The 19,999-nt window shown below is 44.7% G+C and overlaps 1 protein-coding gene across 7 annotated transcripts in view; it reads left to right on the top strand.

The window, feature by feature from the left end:
- The window catches only part of ATP2B2 (ATPase plasma membrane Ca2+ transporting 2), a 660,007-nt gene that overhangs the window by 280,322 nt on the left and 359,686 nt on the right, over nucleotides 1-19,999 (top strand). For all 7 annotated transcript variants that reach the window (XM_073564311.1, XM_073564307.1, XM_073564309.1 and 4 more), the window contains one exon: nucleotides 6,808-6,972. In XM_073564311.1, coding sequence (XP_073420412.1) covers nucleotides 6,808-6,972 — 165 coding nt within the window. The remainder of the gene's footprint in view (nucleotides 1-6,807; nucleotides 6,973-19,999) is intronic.

Here is a 19,999-nt window from a genome sequence, read left to right as displayed (position 1 = left end):
CTCATTGCAACTACATTTCCGGTATTGGCTCTCGTTGTGGATATGCTCCTGGTAGTGACTCTCGTGGTGGATACACTCCCGGTAGTGGCTCTCACTGCGGCCATGTTCTCAGGAGTGGCTCTTGATGCTGCTACTTTGTTTTTCTGCTTTTACTCCAGCTTTCTCCCGCAATACTGGTTATTTCTGTTACTTTGTTCCCGGTAGTGGCTCTTGTTGCAGCTACGTTCCTTGTAGTGGCTCTCATTGCAGCTATGTTCCCGGTAGTGGCTCTTGCTGCTGATAAGAGCAACTACCGAGAACATAGCAGCAACAAGGGCCACTACCAGGAATGTGTTGCCGCTACGTTCCCAGTAGTGGCTCTAGGTGCTGCTACGTTCCTGGTAGTGGCTCTCGTTGTGACTACGTACCCACGTACCCGGGAGTGGCTCTCGTTGCGGGTATGTTCTCAGTATTGGCTCTCATTGCCAGTAGAGAATTTTATTGCGGCTACGTTCCCTGTACAGGCTCTCATTGCAACTACATTTCCGGTATTGGCTCTCGTTGTGGATATGCTCCTGGTAGTGACTCTCGTGGTGGATACACTCCCGGTAGTGGCTCTCACTGTGGCCATGTTCTCAGGAGTAGTTCCTGATGCTGCTACCTTTGTTTTTCTGCTTTTACTTCAGCTTTGTCCTGCAATACTGGCTATTTCTGTTACTTTGTTCCCGGTAGTGGCTCTTATTGCGGCTACATTCCTGGTAGTCGCTCTCATTGCAGGTACAGTGGGTACAGAAAGTATTCAGACCCCTTTAAATTTTTCACTCTTTGTTTCATTGCATCCATTTGGTAAAAGTTGATTTTTCCTCATTAATGTACACTCTGCACCCCATCTTGACAAAAAAAAAAAACAGAAATGTAGAAATTTTTGCTAATTTATTAAAAAAGAAAAGCTGAAACATCACATGGTCGTAAGTATTCAGACCGTTTGCTCCAACACTCATATGTAAGTCACATGCTGTCCATTTCCTTGTGATCCTCCTTGAGATGGTTCTACTCCTTCATTGGAGTCCAGCTGTGTGTACTGAAACTGATAGGACTTGATTTGTAAAGGCGCACACATGTCTATATAAGACCTCACAGCTCACAGTGCACGTCACACCAAATGAGAATCATGAGGTCAAAGGAACTGGCCAAGGAGCTCAGAGATAGAATTGTGGCAAGGCAAAGATATGACCAAGATTACAAATGAATTTCTGCAGTACTCAAGGCTCCTAAGAGCACAGTGGCCTCCATAATACTTAAATGGAAGAAGTTGTGGCTGAGCTCCACAGATGCAGTAGGGAGATGGGAGAAAGCTCCACAAAGTCAACTATCACTGTAGCCCTCCACCTGTCGTGCCTTTATGTCAGAGTGGCCAGACGGAAGCCTCTCCTCAGTGCCAGACATATGAAAGCCCGCATAGAGTTTGCTAAAAACACATGAAGGACTCCCAGACTATGAGTAATAGGATTCTCTGGTCTGATGAGAGGAAGATAGAACTTTTTGCTACACTTGTAAGGAGAGCTTTAAACTAGAACAACATGGGAAGGGAAGCAAAAGACCAGAAAAAGCCATACACCTGACAAATGCTACTGAGAACTCTGCTATTAGAAGTGGAAAGGAAGAACAAAGACGAAAGAATCTAATTAAAAAAAATATTGGAGAAAGAGAAACCAATCACAAACTAAAATGTTTCTATACTAATGCACAAAGCATGGGCAACAAACAAGGAGAATTGGAACTACTAACACAGGAAAATAAATATGATGTCATTGGAATCACTGAAACTTGGTGGGACAATACACATGATTGGAATACAAGACTAGAAGGATACAACTTATTTGCAAGAAACAGACTTGATAAACGAGGAGGGGGTGTCGCATTGTATGTTAGAAACGCATATATCTGCACAGAGATTGAAGCTTCAGAGACTGGGAGTTCTGTGGAAACTGTTTGGGTAAGAATACAAGGACAGAACAATGGAAAGGACACCATTGTAGGCATTTACTACAGGCCGCCTGTGCAAGCTGAAGATATGGATGAACTCTTTATGCATCAAATGGCCAAGTTCTCCAAAAAATATGACATAGTTGTCATGGGAGATTTCAACTATCCAGACATTTGTTGGGAATCTCTCTCAGGCAAAACTAACAGGTCAAGGAAATTCTTATCCTCTCTTGCTGACAACTTTATCTTCCAAAAGGTAAGGGAGAAAACAAGGGGAACTGCTACCTTGGATCTAATCCTTATAAACAGGGAGGAAATGGTTGAGGAGGTAAAAGTGGCTGGGACCCTAGGAGGTAGCGACCATGCTATTTTAGAATTTTGGATAACTAGAGGCGGAAGACCTGTGAAGACTCAGACGTCAAGGATAGATTTCAGAAAGGCAGATTTTAAGGGATTCAGAAAGAGAATTGGAGGGATCCAATGGCTGGATATCCTTAAAGACAAAAATGTCCAGGAAGGATGGGAAATCTTGAAAAATGAAATTCTCAAAGCACAGTTGTTAACAATTCCGAAAAGAGGGAAGAATAGGAAGCATTTAAGGAAACCAGGATGGATGAACACAGAACTTAAGCACATGCTAAAAAGGAAGCAAAAAATGTTTATAAAATGGAAAGAAGGAGGCATATCTAAAGAAGAATATAATGCTGTCTGCAGAACCTGCAAGGCACAAATCAGATTATCTAAAGCTGAAAATGAATTGAGGCTTGCAAGAGATGTCAAAAGCAATAATAAAGGATTTTGGGGATATGTCAAAAGTAAAAGAAAAGTCAAAGATGCTATAGGATTTTTACAGGATGAAAATGATGAAATGGTAAGACAGGATGTTGAGAAGGCTGAACTTTTAAATTCCTATTTTGCATCTGTTTTCTCTCAGAAAGGAAATGTAACATCAACTGTTATTCACTGTCCTATTAAGGGAATAGAAGAATCCAGGATATCTATAAACAGAAAGATAGTGAGGAAACACTTAGCTAACCTAAATGTATTCAAGTCTCCAGGTCCAGATGAATTACACCCCAGAGTACTGAAGGAGATAGCAGAAGAAATTTTTGAACCCCTCTCCATAATCTTTGAAAATTCTTGGAGAACAGGAGAAGTGCCAGAAGACTGGAGAAGAGCAAATGTTGTTCCTATCTTCAAAAAGGGGAAGAAGGTGGACCCAGGCAACTATAGGCCGGTGAGTCTGACTTCTATACCAGGAAAGATCTTTGAACAAATTATTAAACAACATGTATGTCAATACCTGGATAAGAATGAAGTGATTAAACAGAGTCAGCATGGATTTGTAACTAATAAGTCATGTCAGACTAATTTAATTTCCTTCTATGATGGTATTACTGATTGGGTGGATCAAGGAAATGCTGTAGATATAGTATATCTTGACTTCAGCAAAGCATTTGACAAAGTCTCTCATACAATCCTTATTGAAAAAATGACTAAGTATGGAATGGACAAGGCAACTGTTAGGTGGATTCATAACTGGCTTAGTGATCGGACCCAAAGAGTGGTCGTAAATGGCTGCACATCCAGTTGGAAGAATGTCTCAAGTGGGGTACCACAGGGCTCTGTCCTGGGCCCTGTATTGTTCAACATCTTTATCAACGATTTAGATGAAGGAATTGAGGGTAAACTGATTAAATTTGCTGATGACACAAAGCTAGGAGGGATAGCTAATACTAGAGAAGAGAGAGAGAGGATTCAAAAAGATTTAAATAAACTGGAGAAGTGGGCAGCAACTAACAGAATGGTTTTTAACAGGGAGAAATGCAAAGTACTACATCTGGGCAATAAAAATGAAAAAAGCATATACAGAATGGGAGGAATAGGGCTAAGTGACAGCACATGTGAAAAAGACTTGGGTATACTAATAGATCACAGACTGAATATGAGTCAACAGTGTGATGCAGCAGCAAAAAAGGCAAATGCAATTCTAGGATGTATTAACAGAAGCATACAGTCTAGATCACGTGAAGTAATTATTTCCCTCTACTCCTCTTTGGTCAGACCTCATCTGGAATATTGTGTCCAATTTTGGGCCCCACATTTTAAAAAAGACATCAACAAACTGGAGCAAGTTCAGAAAAGAGCGACCAGAATGGTGACCGGTCTGCAAACCCTGTCTTATGAGGAAAGGTTGCAGGATTTGGGAATGTTTAGTTTGCAAAAGAGAAGACTGAGAGGAGACTTAATAGCTGTCTACAAATATCTAAAGGGCTGTCACATTGTAGAAGGATCAACTTTATTCTCATTTGCACAAGGAAAGACTAGAAGCAATGGGATGAAGCTGAATGGGAGGAGACACAGATTAGATATTAGAAAAAACTTTTTGACAGTTAGAGTGATCAATGAGTGGAACAGGCTGCCACGAGAAGTGGTGAGTTCTCCTTCAATGGAAGTCTTCAAACAGAGGCTGGACAGACATCTAACTGGGATGATTTAGCGAATCCTGCTTTGAGCAGGGGGTTGGACCAGATGGCCCAGGAGGTCCCTTCCAACTCTACGATTCTATGATTCTATGATTCTAAGCGGTATGTGTGGAGAAAACCAAGCACTGCTCATCACCTGCCCAATACAATCCAACAGTGAAACATGGTGGTGGCAGCATTATGCTATGGGGGTGTTTTTCAGCTGCAGGGACAGAACGACTGGTTGCAATTGAAGGAAACATGAATGCGGCCAAGTACAGAGATATCCTGGATGAAAACCTCTTCCAGAGTGCTCTGGACCTCAGACTTGGCCAAAGGTTCACCTTCAAACAAGACAATGACCTTAAGCACACATCTAAAATAACAAAGGAGTGGCTTCAGAACAACTATGGGACCATTCTTGATTGGCCCAGCCAGAGCCCTGACCTAAACGCAATTGAGCATCCCTGGAGAGACATGAAAATGGCTGTCCACCAACGTTCACCATCCAACCTGACGGAACTGGAGAGGATCTGCAAGGAAGAATGGCCGAGGATCCCCAAATCCAGGTGTGAAAAACTTGTTTCATAATTCCCAAGAAGACTCATGGCTGTACTAGCTCAAAAGGTGCTTCTATTCAATATTGAGCAGAGGGGCTGAATACCTATGACCATGGGAGATTTCAGTTTTTCTTTTTTAATAAATTGCCAAAAATTTTTCCATTTTTGTTTTTTTCAGTCAAGATGGGGGCAGAGTGTACATTAATAAGAAAAAAATGAACTTTTTTGAATTCACCAAATGGCTGCAATGAAACAGAGTGAAAAATGTAAAGGGGTCTGAATACTTTCCGTACCCACTGTATTTTCTCAGTAGTGGCTCTCATTGCGGCTACATTCCCAATACTGGCTCTCATTGTGGATACATTTCCAGTAGGTGCTGTTGTTTCGGCTATGTTCCCAGTGTATACTCTCATTGTGGGTACGTTTCCGGTATCTGCTCTTGTTGTGGATATGTTCCTGGTAGTTGCTCTCGTTGTGGATATGCTCTTGGTAATGGCTCTCGTTGTGACCATGTTGCCAGTAGTGGCTCTTTATGTTGCTACTTTGTTTTACTGCTTTTACTCCAGCTTTGTCCTGCAGTACTGGTTCTGTTACTTTGTTCCCGGTAATGGCTCTAGTTGTGGCTACGTTCCTGGTAAGGACTCTGGTTGAAGCTACATTCCTGATAGTGTCGCTTATTGCAGCTACATTTCCAGTAGTGGTTCTCATGGCTGCCATGTTTTCGGTAGTGGCTCTTGTTGCAGCTACATTCCCGGTAGTGGCTCTCATTGTGGCTATGTTCCCAGTTGTGGCTCTCTTTGCGGCGACGTTCCCAGTAATGTCTCTCATTGCAGCTACGTTTCCGGTAGTTCCTCTTATTGTGGCTACGTTACCAGTAGTGGCTCACATTGAGGCTATATTCCCAGTAGTGGCTCTTGTTGCAGCTGCTTTCTCGGTAGTGGCTCACATTGCAGCTACGTTCCCGGTAGTGGCTCTTGTTGTGGCTATGTTCTCGGTAGTAGCTCTAATTGTGGCTATGTTCTCGGTAGTAGCTCTCATTGTGGCTACATTCCCAGTAGTGGCTCCTGTTACAACTATGTTCCCGGTAGTGGCTCTTATTGCGGCAATGTTCCCAGTCGTGGCTCTCATTGCGGCTACGTTCCCAGTAGTGGCTCTCATTGCAGCTCCGTTCCCAATAGTGGCTCCTATTGCGGCCACGTTTCTGGTAATGGCTCTTATTGCGGCTCCGTTCCCAGTTGTGGCTCTCATTGCGGCTACGTTCCTAGTAGTGGCTCCTATTGCGGCTACGTTCCCGGTAGTGGCTCTTATTGCGGCAATGTTCCCAGTCGTGGCTCTCATTGCGGCTACGTTCCCAGTAGTGGCTCTCATTGCAGCTCCGTTCCCAATAGTGGCTCCTATTGCGGCCACGTTTCTGGTAATGGCTCTTATTGCGGCTCCGTTCCCAGTTGTGGCTCTTATTGCGGCTATGTTTCAGGTAGTGGCTCTTATTGTGGCTACATTCCCGGTAGTGGCTCTTATTGCGGCTACGTTCCCAGTTGTGGCTCTTGATGCTGCTCCTTCAATCCCGTTTCTGGTTTTCCTCCAGCTTACTCCCCAGAACTGTCTCTTTCGGCTTTGTTCTCGGTTGTAGATGGACCTTTAATCCCAGTAATACTGCATCTTTCTTCCTCAGTTTAGTCTGTAAATTATAAGCAGGTCCTGCAGCCCTTTGTTAGGAAGGATAGTCCCTAACCAATCTTTTGGGGGTCTTAGTTTAGAAGAGATTGAGGTATTGCAGGCCACTTGTCTCCACTGACTATAACTTTCTGATCTGACAGCCAAACAACAAGATGGAGCAGCGGCCATGGAGATGCAGCCTTTAAGAAGTGCAGAGGGCGGTGATGGAGAAGACAAGGATAAGAAGAAACCAAATCCACATAAGAAGGAGAAGTCTGTTCTGCAAGGAAAGCTAACAAAACTGGCAGTGCAGATTGGAAAAGCTGGTAGGCCATTACTCTGTTGTGTGAATGATGACCAGTACTGAAAGCTGCGCCTTCTGGACTTTCCAATTCTGTTTAATGCAGGCCGGGAGAAAGTGAGACCCTCATCTAGGATGTCTACAATGGATGATAGATCACTGAAAAATATGTGGGGGTATTACCCAGAGCAATCCGTGACCCAAACTGGACGATCGATGCTCATGTCCCTGGGGTGTATACACCGGGGGGCTTACAATAATGGGGGAGAATGATGGATAATATGGGGTCTGCCCTACATACAGTACATGTTATCAGCACATCTCCTGTATACACCGGGGGACATACAATAATGGGGGAGAGCGATGGATAATATGAGGTCTGCCCTACATACAGTACATGTTATCAGCACATCTCCTGTATACACCGGGGGACATACAATAATGGGGGAGAGCGATGGATAATATGAGGTCTGCCCTATATACAGTACATGTTATCAGCACATCTCCTGTATACACCGGGGGACATATAATAATGGGGGAGAGCGATGGATAATATGGGGTCTGCCCTACATACAGTACATGTTATCAGCACATCTCCTTTATACATCGGGGGACATACAATAATGGGGGAGAACGATGGATAACATGAGGTCTGCCCTACATACAGTACATGTTATCAGCACATCTCCTGTATACACCGGGGGACATATAATAATGGGGGAGAGCGATGGATAATATGAGGTCTGCCCTACATACAGTACATGTTATCAGCACATCTCCTGTATACACCGGGGGACATACAATAATGGGGGAGAACGATGGATAATATGAGGTCTGCCCTACATAGAGTACATGTTATCAGAACATCTCCTGTATACAACGGGGGACGTACAATAATGGGGGAGAACGATGGATAATATGAGGTCTGCCCTATATACAGTACATGTTATCAGCACATCTCCTGTATACAACGGGGGACGTACAATAATGGGGGAGAGCAATGGATAATATGAGGTCTGCCCTATATACAGTACATGTTATCAGCACATCTCCTTTATACATCGGGGGACATACAATAATGGGGGAGAACGATGGATAATATGAGGTCTGCCCTACATAGAGTACATGTTATCAGAACATCTCCTGTATACAACGGGGGACGTACAATAATGGGGGAGAACGATGGATAATATGAGGTCTGCCCTATATACAGTACATGTTATCAGCACATCTCCTGTATACAACGGGGGACGTACAATAATGGGGGAGAGCAATGGATAATATGAGGTCTGCCCTATATACAGTACATGTTATCAGAACATCTCCTCTATACACCGGGGGGCGTACAATAATGGGGGAGAACGATGGATAATATGAGGTCTGCCCTATATACAGTACATGTTGTCAGCACATCTCCTGTATACACCGGGGGACATACAATTATGGGGAAGAGCGATGGATAATATGAGGTCTGCCCTACATACAGTACATGTTATCAGCACATCTCCTCTATACACCGGGGGGCGTACAATAATGGGGGAGAACGATGGATAATATGAGGTCTGCCCTATATACAGTACATGTTATCAGCACATCTCCTGTATAAACCGGGGGGCGTACAATAATGGGGGAGAACGATGGATAATATGGGGTCTGCCCTACATACAGTACATGTTATCAGCACATCTCCTGTATACACCGGGGGACATACAATAATGGGGGAGAGCGATGGATAATATGAGGTCTGCCCTACATACAGTACATGTTGTCAGCACATCTCCTATATACACCGGGGGACGTACAATAATGGGGGAGAACGATGGATAATATGAGGTCTGCCCTACATACAGTACATGTTATCAGCACATCTCCTGTATACACCGGGGGATGTACAATAATGGGGGAGAGCGATGGATAATATGAGGTCTGCCCTACATACAGTACATGTTATCAGCACATCTCCTGTATACACCGGGGGACGTACAATAATGGGGGAGAACGATGGATAATATGGGGTCTGCCCTATATACAGTACATGTTATCAGCACATCTCCTGTATAAACCGGGGGACATACAATAATGGGGGAGAACGATGGATAATATGAGGTCTGCCCTACATACAGTACATGTTATCAGCACATCTCCTGTATACACCGGGGGACATACAATAATGGGGGAGAGCGATGGATAATATGAGGTCTGCCCTACATACAGTACATGTTGTCAGCACATCTCCTGTATACACCGGGGGACATACAATAATGGGGGAGAGCGATGGATAATATGGGGTCTGCCCTACATACAGTACATGTTATCAGCACATCTCCTGTATACACCGGGGGGCGTACAATAATGGGGGAAAGCGATGGATAATATGAGGTCTGCCCTATATACAGTACATGTTATCAGCACATCTCCTGAATACACCGGGGGACATACAATAATGGGGGAGAGCGATGGATAATATGAGGTCTGCCCTACATACAGTACATGTTGTCAGCACATCTCCTATATACACCGGGGGGCGTACAATAATGGGGGAGAGCGATGGATAATATGAGGTCTGCCCTATATACAGTACATGTTATCAGCACATCTCCTGAATACACCGGGGGACATACAATAATGGGGGAGAGCGATGGATAATATGAGGTCTGCCCTACATACAGTACATGTTGTCAGCACATCTCCTATATACACCGGGGGACATACAATAATGGGGGAGAACGAGGGATAATATGAGGTCTGCCCTACATACAGTACATGTTATCAGAACATCTCCTGTATACACCGGGGGACATACAATAATGGGGGAGAACGATGGATAATATGAGGTCTGCCCTACATACAGTACATGTTGTCAGCACATCTCCTATATACACCGGGGGACATACAATAATGGGGGAGAACGATGGATAATATGAGGTCTGCCCTACATACAGTACATGTTATCAGAACATCTCCTGTATACACCGGGGGACGTACAATAATGGGGGAGAGCAATGGATAATATGAGGTCTGCCCTATATACAGTACATGTTATCAGCACATCTCCTATATACAACGGGGGACGTACAATAATGGGGGAGAGCAATGGATAATATGAGGTCTGCCCTACATACAGTACATGTTATCAGCACATCTCCTGTATACACCGGGGGACGTACAATAATGGGGGAGAACGATGGATAATATGAGGTCTGCCCTACATACAGTACATGTTATCAGCACATCTCCTGTATACATCGGGGGACGTACAATAATGGGGGAGAACGATGGATAATATGAGGTCTGCCCTATATACAGTACATGTTGTCAGCACATCTCCTGTATACACCGGGGGACATACAATAATGGGGGAGAGCGATGGATAATATGAGGTCTGCCCTACATACAGTACATGTTATCAGCACATCTCCTCTATACACCGGGGGACATACAATAATGGGGGAGAGCGATGGATAATATGGGGTCTGCCCTACATACAGTACATGTTATCAGCACATCTCCTGTATACACCGGGGGACGTACAATAATGGGGGAGAACGATGGATAATATGAGGTCTGCCCTACATACAGTACATGTTATCAGCACATCTCCTGTATACACCGGGGGACATACAATAATGGGGGAGAGCGATGGATAATATGGGGTCTGCCCTACATACAGTACATGTTATCAGCACATCTCCTGTATACACCGGGGGGACATATAATAATGGGGGAGAACGATGGATAATATGAGGTCTGCCCTACATACAGTACATGTTGTCAGCACATCTCCTGTATACACCGGGGGACATACAATAATGGGGGAGAACGATGGATAATATGAGGTCTGCCCTACATACAGTACATGTTATCAGAACATCTCCTGTATACACCGGGGGACGTACAATAATGGGGGAGAACGATGGATAATATGAGGTCTGCCCTACATACAGTACATGTTATCAGCACATCTCCTGTATACACCGGGGGACGTACAATAATGGGGGAGAACGATGGATAATATGAGGTCTGCCCTACATACAGTACATGTTATCAGCACATCTCCTGTATACACCGGGGGGACATACAATAATGGGGGAGAGCGATGGATAATATGAGGTCTGCCCTACATACAGTACATGTTATCAGAACATCTCCTGTATACACCGGGGGACATACAATAATGGGGGTGAGCGATGGATAATATGAGGTCTGCCCTACATACAGTACATGTTATCAGAACATCTCCTGTATACACTGGGGGACGTACAATAATGGGGGAGAACGATGGATAATATGAGGTCTGCCCTACATACAGTACATGTTATCAGCACATCTCCTGTATACACTGGGGGACGTACAATAATGGGGGAGAACGATGGATAATATGAGGTCTGCCCTACATACAGTACATGTTATCAGCACATCTCCTGTATACACCGGGGGACATACAATAATGGGGGAGAGCCATGGATAATATGAGGTCTGCCCTATATACAGTACATGTTATCAGCACATCTCCTGTATACACCGGGGGACATACAATAATGGGGGAGAACGATGGATAATATGAGGTCTGCCCTACATACAGTACATGTTATCAGAACATCTCCTGTATACACCGGGGGACATACAATAATGGGGGAGAACGATGGATAATATGAGGTCTGCCCTACATACAGTACATGTTATCAGAACATCTCCTGTATACACCAGGGGACGTACAATAATGGGGGAGAGCGATGGATAATATGAGGTCTGCCCTACATACAGTACATGTTATCAGCACATCTCCTGTATACACCGGGGGATATACAATAATGGGGGAGAGCCATGGATAATATGAGGTCTGCCCTATATACAGTACATGTTATCAGCACATCTCCTGTATACACCGGGGGACATACAATAATGGGGGAGAACGATGGATAATATGAGGTCTGCCCTACATACAGTACATGTTATCAGAACATCTCCTGTATACACCAGGGGACGTACAATAATGGGGGAGAGCGATGGATAATATGAGGTCTGCCCTACATACAGTACATGTTATCAGAACATCTCCTGTATACACCGGGGGACGTACAATAATGGGGGAGAACGATGGATAATATGAGGTCTGCCCTACATACAGTACATGTTATCAGCACATCTCCTGTATACACCGGGGGACATACAATAATGGGGGAGAACGATGGATAATATGGGGTCTGCCCTACATACAGTACATGTTATCAGCACATCTCCTGTATACACCGGGAGACATACAATAATGGGGGAGAGCGATGGATAATATGGGGTCTGCCCTACATACAGTACATGTTATCAGCACATCTCCTGTATACACCAGGGGACGTACAATAATGGGGGAGAGCGATGGATAATATGAGGTCTGCCCTACATACAGTACATGTTATCAGAACATCTCCTGTATACACCGGGGGACGTACAATAATGGGGGAGAACGATGGATAATATGAGGTCTGCCTATATACAGTACATGTTATCAGCACATCTCCTGTATACACCGGGGGACATACAATAATGGGGGAGAGCGATGGATAATATGAGGTCTGCCCTACATACAGTACATGTTATCAGCACATCTCCTGTATACACCGGGGGACATACAATAATGGGGGAGAGCGATGGATAATATGGGGTCTGCCCTACATACAGTACATGTTATCAGCACATCTCCTGTATACACCAGGGGACGTACAATAATGGGGGAGAGCGATGGATAATATGAGGTCTGCCCTACATACAGTACATGTTATCAGAACATCTCCTGTATACACCGGGGGACGTACAATAATGGGGGAGAACGATGGATAATATGAGGTCTGCCTATATACAGTACATGTTATCAGCACATCTCCTGTATACACCGGGGGACATACAATAATGGGGGAGAGCGATGGATAATATGAGGTCTGCCCTACATACAGTACATGTTATCAGCACATCTCCTGTATACACCGGGGGACATACAATAATGGGGGAGAACGATGGATAATATGAGGTCTGCCCTACATACAGTACATGTTATCAGAACATCTCCTGTATACACCGGGGGACGTACAATGATGGGGGAGAACGATGGATAATATGAGGTCTGCCCTACATACAGTACATGTTATCAGCACATCTCCTGTATACACCGGGGGACGTACAATAATGGGGGAGAATGATGGATAATATGAGGTTTGCCCTACATACAGTACATGTTATCAGAACATCTCCTGTATACACTGGGGGACGTACAATAATGGGGGAGAACGATGGATAATATGAGGTCTGCCCTACATACAGTACATGTTATCAGCACATCTCCTGTATACATCGGGGGGCATACAATAATGGGGGAGAGCGATGGATAACATGAGGTCTGCCCTACATACAGTACATGTTATCAGCACATCTCCTTTATACATCGGGGGACATACAATAATGGGGGAGAACGATGGATAATATGAGGTCTGCCCTACATACAGTACATGTTATCAGCACATCTCCTGTATACACCGGGGGACATATAATAATGGGGGAGAACGATGGATAATATGAGGTCTGCCCTATATACAGTACATGTTATCAGCACATCTCCTGTATACAACGGGGGACGTACAATAATGGGGGAGAGCAATGGATAATATGAGGTCTGCCCTATATACAGTACATGTTATCAGAACATCTCCTCTATACACCGGGGGGCGTACAATAATGGGGGAGAACGATGGATAATATGAGGTCTGCCCTATATACAGTACATGTTGTCAGCACATCTCCTGTATACACCGGGGGACATACAATAATGGGGAAGAGCGATGGATAATATGAGGTCTGCCCTACATACAGTACATGTTATCAGCACATCTCCTCTATACACCGGGGGGCGTACAATAATGGGGGAGAACGATGGATAATATGAGGTCTGCCCTACATACAGTACATGTTATCAGCACATCTCCTGTATAAACCGGGGGGGCGTACAATAATGGGGGAGAACGATGGATAATATGGGGTCTGCCCTACATACAGTACATGTTATCAGCACATCTCCTGTATACACCGGGGGACATACAATAATGGGGGAGAGCGATGGATAATATGAGGTCTGCCCTACATACAGTACATGTTGTCAGCACATCTCCTATATACACCGGGGGACGTACAATAATGGGGGAGAACGATGGATAATATGAGGTCTGCCCTACATACAGTACATGTTATCAGCACATCTCCTGTATACACCGGGGGACATACAATAATGGGGGAGAGCGATGGATAATATGAGGTCTGCCCTACATACAGTACATGTTGTCAGCACATCTCCTGTATACACCGGGGGACATACAATAATGGGGGAGAACGATGGATAATATGAGGTCTGCCCTACATACAGTACATGTTATCAGCACATCTCCTGTATACACCGGGGGACATACAATAATGGGGGAGAACGATGGATAATATGAGGTCTGCCCTACATACAGTACATGTTGTCAGCACATCTCCTGTATACACCGGGGGACATACAATAATGGGGGAGAGCGATGGATAATATGGGGTCTGCCCTACATACAGTACATGTTATCAGCACATCTCCTGTATACACCGGGGGGCATACAATAATGGGGGAGAGCGGTGGATAATATGAGGTCTGCCCTACATACAGTACATGTTATCAGAACATCTCCTGTATACACCGGGGGCGTACAATAATGGGGGAAAGCGATGGATAATATGAGGTCTGCCCTATATACAGTACATGTTATCAGCACATCTCCTGAATACACCGGGGGACATACAATAATGGGGGAGAGCGATGGATAATATGAGGTCTGCCCTACATACAGTACATGTTATCAGAACATCTCCTGTATACACCGGGGGCGTACAATAATGGGGGAAAGCGATGGATAATATGAGGTCTGCCCTATATACAGTACATGTTATCAGCACATCTCCTGAATACACCGGGGGGCGTACAATAATGGGGGAGAGCGATGGATAATATGAGGTCTGCCCTACATACAGTACATGTTATCAGAACATCTCCTGTATACACCGGGGGCGTACAATAATGGGGGAAAGCGATGGATAATATGAGGTCTGCCCTATATACAGTACATGTTATCAGCACATCTCCTGAATACACCGGGGGACATACAATAATGGGGGAGAGCGATGGATAATATGAGGTCTGCCCTACATACAGTACATGTTGTCAGCACATCTCCTATATACACCGGGGGGAGTACAATAATGGGGGAGAGCGATGGATAATATGAGGTCTGCCCTATATACAGTACATGTTATCAGCACATCTCCTGAATACACCGGGGGACATACAATAATGGGGGAGAGCGATGGATAATATGAGGTCTGCCCTACATACAGTACATGTTGTCAGCACATCTCCTATATACACCGGGGGACATACAATAATGGGGGAGAACGAGGGATAATATGAGGTCTGTCCTACATACAGTACATGTTATCAGAACATCTCCTGTATACACCGGGGGACATACAATAATGGGGGAGAACGATGGATAATATGAGGTCTGCCCTACATACAGTACATGTTGTCAGCACATCTCCTATATACACCGGGGGACGTACAATAATGGGGGAGAGCGATGGATAATATGAGGTCTGCCCTACATACAGTACATGTTATCAGCACATCTCCTGTATACACCGGGGGACATACAATAATGGGGGAGAACGATGGATAATATGAGGTCTGCCCTACATACAGTACATGTTGTCAGCACATCTCCTGTATACACCGGGGGACATACAATAATGGGGGAGAGCGATGGATAATATGGGGTCTGCCCTACATACAGTACATGTTATCAGCACATCTCCTGTATACACCGGGGGGCGTACAATAATGGGGGAAAGCGATGGATAATATGAGGTCTGCCCTATATACAGTACATGTTATCAGCACATCTCCTGAATACACCGGGGGACATACAATAATGGGGGAGAGCGATGGATAATATGAGGTCTGCCCTACATACAGTACATGTTGTCAGCACATCTCCTATATACACCGGGGGGCGTACAATAATGGGGGAGAGCGATGGATAATATGAGGTCTGCCCTATATACAGTACATGTTATCAGCACATCTCCTGAATACACCGGGGGACATACAATAATGGGGGAGAGCGATGGATAATATGAGGTCTGCCCTACATACAGTACATGTTGTCAGCACATCTCCTATATACACCGGGGGACATACAATAATGGGGGAGAACGAGGGATAATATGAGGTCTGCCCTACATACAGTACATGTTATCAGAACATCTCCTGTATACACCGGGGGACATACAATAATGGGGGAGAACGATGGATAATATGAGGTCTGCCCTACATACAGTACATGTTGTCAGCACATCTCCTTTATACACCGGGGGACGTACAATAATGGGGGAGAACGATGGATAATATGAGGTCTGCCCTACATACAGTACATGTTATCAGCACATCTCCTGTATACACCGGGGGACGTACAATAATGGGGGAGAGCAATGGATAATATGAGGTCTGCCCTATATACAGTACATGTTATCAGCACATCTCCTATATACAACGGGGGACGTACAATAATGGGGGAGAGCAATGGATAATATGAGGTCTGCCCTATATACAGTACATGTTATCAGCACATCTCCTGTATACACCGGGGGACGTACAATAATGGGGGAGAGCGATGGATAATATGAGTTCTGCCCTACATACAGTACATGTTATCAGCACATCTCCTGTATACACCGGGGGACGTACAATAATGGGGGAGAACGATGGATAATATGAGGTCTGCCCTACATACAGTACATGTTATCAGCACATCTCCTGTATACATCGGGGGACGTACAATAATGGGGGAGAACGATGGATAATATGAGGTCTGCCCTATATACAGTACATGTTGTCAGCACATCTCCTGTATACACCGGGGGACATACAATAATGGGGGAGAGCGATGGATAATATGAGGTCTGCCCTACATACAGTACATGTTATCAGCACATCTCCTCTATACACCGGGGGACATACAATAATGGGGGAGAGCGATGGATAATATGGGGTCTGCCCTACATACAGTACATGTTATCAGCACATCTCCTGTATACACCGGGGGACGTACAATAATGGGGGAGAACGATGGATAATATGAGGTCTGCCCTACATACAGTACATGTTATCAGCACATCTCCTCTATACACCGGGGGACATACAATAATGGGGGAGAGCGATGGATAATATGGGGTCTGCCCTACATACAGTACATGTTATCAGCACATCTCCTGTATACACCGGGGGACGTACAATAATGGGGGAGAACGATGGATAATATGAGGTCTGCCCTACATACAGTACATGTTATCAGCACATCTCCTGTATACACCGGGGGACATACAATAATGGGGGAGAGCGATGGATAATATGGGGTCTGCCCTACATACAGTACATGTTATCATCACATCTCCTGTATACACCGGGGGGACATATAATAATGGGGGAGAACGATGGATAATATGAGGTCTGCCCTACATACAGTACATGTTGTCAGCACATCTCCTGTATACACCGGGGGACATACAATAATGGGGGAGAACGATGGATAATATGAGGTCTGCCCTACATACAGTACATGTTATCAGAACATCTCCTGTATACACCGGGGGACGTACAATAATGGGGGAGAACGATGGATAATATGAGGTCTGCCCTACATACAGTACATGTTATCAGCACATCTCCTGTATACACCGGGGGACGTACAATAATGGGGGAGAACGATGGATAATATGAGGTCTGCCCTACATACAGTACATGTTATCAGAACATCTCCTGTATACACTGGGGGACGTACAATAATGGGGGAGAACGATGGATAATATGAGGTCTGCCCTACATACAGTACATGTTATCAGCACATCTCCTGTATACACCGGGGGACATACAATAATGGGGGAGAGCCATGGATAATATGAGGTCTGCCCTATATACAGTACATGTTATCAGCACATCTCCTGTATACACCGGGGGACATACAATAATGGGGGAGAACGATGGATAATATGAGGTCTGCCCTACATACAGTACATGTTATCAGCACATCTCCTGTATACACCAGGGGACGTACAATAATGGGGGAGAGCGATGGATAATATGAGGTCTGCCCTACATACAGTACATGTTATCAGCACATCTCCTGTATACACCGGGGGACATACAATAATGGGGGAGAACGATGGATAATATGAGGTCTGCCCTACATACAGTACATGTTATCAGAACATCTCCTGTATACACCGGGGGGACGTACAATAATGGGGGAGAACGATGGATAATATGAGGTCTGCCCTATATACAGTACTTGTTATCAGCACATCTCCTGTATACACCAGGGGACGTACAATAATGGGGGAGAGCGATGGATAATATGAGGTCTGCCCTACATACAGTACATGTTATCAGCACATCTCCTGTATACACCGGGGGACATACAATAATGGGGGAGAACGATGGATAATATGAGGTCTGCCCTACATACAGTACATGTTATCAGAACATCTCCTGTATACACCGGGGGGACGTACAATAATGGGGGAGAACGATGGATAATATGAGGTCTGCCCTACATACAGTACATGTTATCAGAACATCTCCTGTATACACCAGGGGACGTACAATAATGGGGGAGAGCGATGGATAATATGAGGTCTGCCCTACATACAGTACATGTTATCAGAACATCTCCTGTATACACCGGGGGACGTACAATAATGGGGGAGAACGATGGATAATATGAGGTTTGCCCTACATACAGTACATGTTATCAGAACATCTCCTGTATACACTGGGGGACGTACAATAATGGGGGAGAACGATGGATAATATGAGGTCTGCCCTACATACAGTACATGTTATCAGCACATCTCCTGTATACACCGGGGGGCGTACAATAATGGGGGAGAACGATGGATAATATGAGGTCTGCCCTACATACAGTACATGTTATCAGAACATCTCCTGTATATACCGGGGGGCGTACAATAATTGGGGAGAGCCATGGATAATATGAGGTCTGCCCTACATACAGTACATGTTGTCAAAACATCTCCTGTATACACCGGGGGACATACAATAATGGGGGTGAGCGATGGATAATATGAGGTCTGCCCTATATACAGTACATGTTATCAGCACATCTCCTGTATACACCGGGGGACGTACAATAATGGGGGATAACGATGGATAATATGAGGTCTGCCCTACATACAGTACATGTTATCAGCACATCTCCTGTATACACTGGGGGACGTACAATAATGGGGGAGAACGATGGATAATATGAGGTCTGCCCTACATACAGTACATGTTATCAGAACATCTCCTGTATACACCGGGGGACATACAATAATGGGGAGAGCGATGGATAATATGAGGTCTGCCCTACATACAGTACATGTTATCAGCACATCTCCTGTATACACCGGGGGACATACAATAATGGGGGAGAACGATGGATAATATGAGGTCTGCCCTATATACAGTACATGTTATCAGCACATCTCCTGTATACACCGGGGGACGTACAATAATGGGGGATAACGATGGATAATATGAGGTCTGCCCTACATACAGTACATGTTATCAGCACATCTCCTGTATACACCGGGGGACGTACAATAATGGGGGAGAACGATGGATAATATGAGGTCTGCCCTACATACAGTACATGTTATCAGAACATCTCCTGTATACACCGGGGGACATACAATAATGGGGAGAGCGATGGATAATATGAGGTCTGCCCTATATACAGTACATGTTATCAGCACATCTCCTTTATACACCGGGGGACATACAATAATGGGGGAGAGCGATGGATAATATGAGGTCTGCCCTACATACAGTACATGTTATCAGCACATCTCCTGTATACACCGGGGGACGTACAATAATGGGGGAGAACGATGGATAATATGAGGTCTGCCCTACATACAGTACATGTTAT

Source organism: Dendrobates tinctorius, unplaced genomic scaffold, assembly GCF_039654945.1.
Source record: "Dendrobates tinctorius isolate UK_male_01 unplaced genomic scaffold, ASM3965494v1 ptg000449l, whole genome shotgun sequence".
In the NCBI taxonomy this organism is placed as follows: domain Eukaryota; kingdom Metazoa; phylum Chordata; class Amphibia; order Anura; family Dendrobatidae; genus Dendrobates; species Dendrobates tinctorius.
Note: the sequence above shows the minus strand (reverse complement) of the source record. Positions and strands in the feature narration are given on the sequence as shown.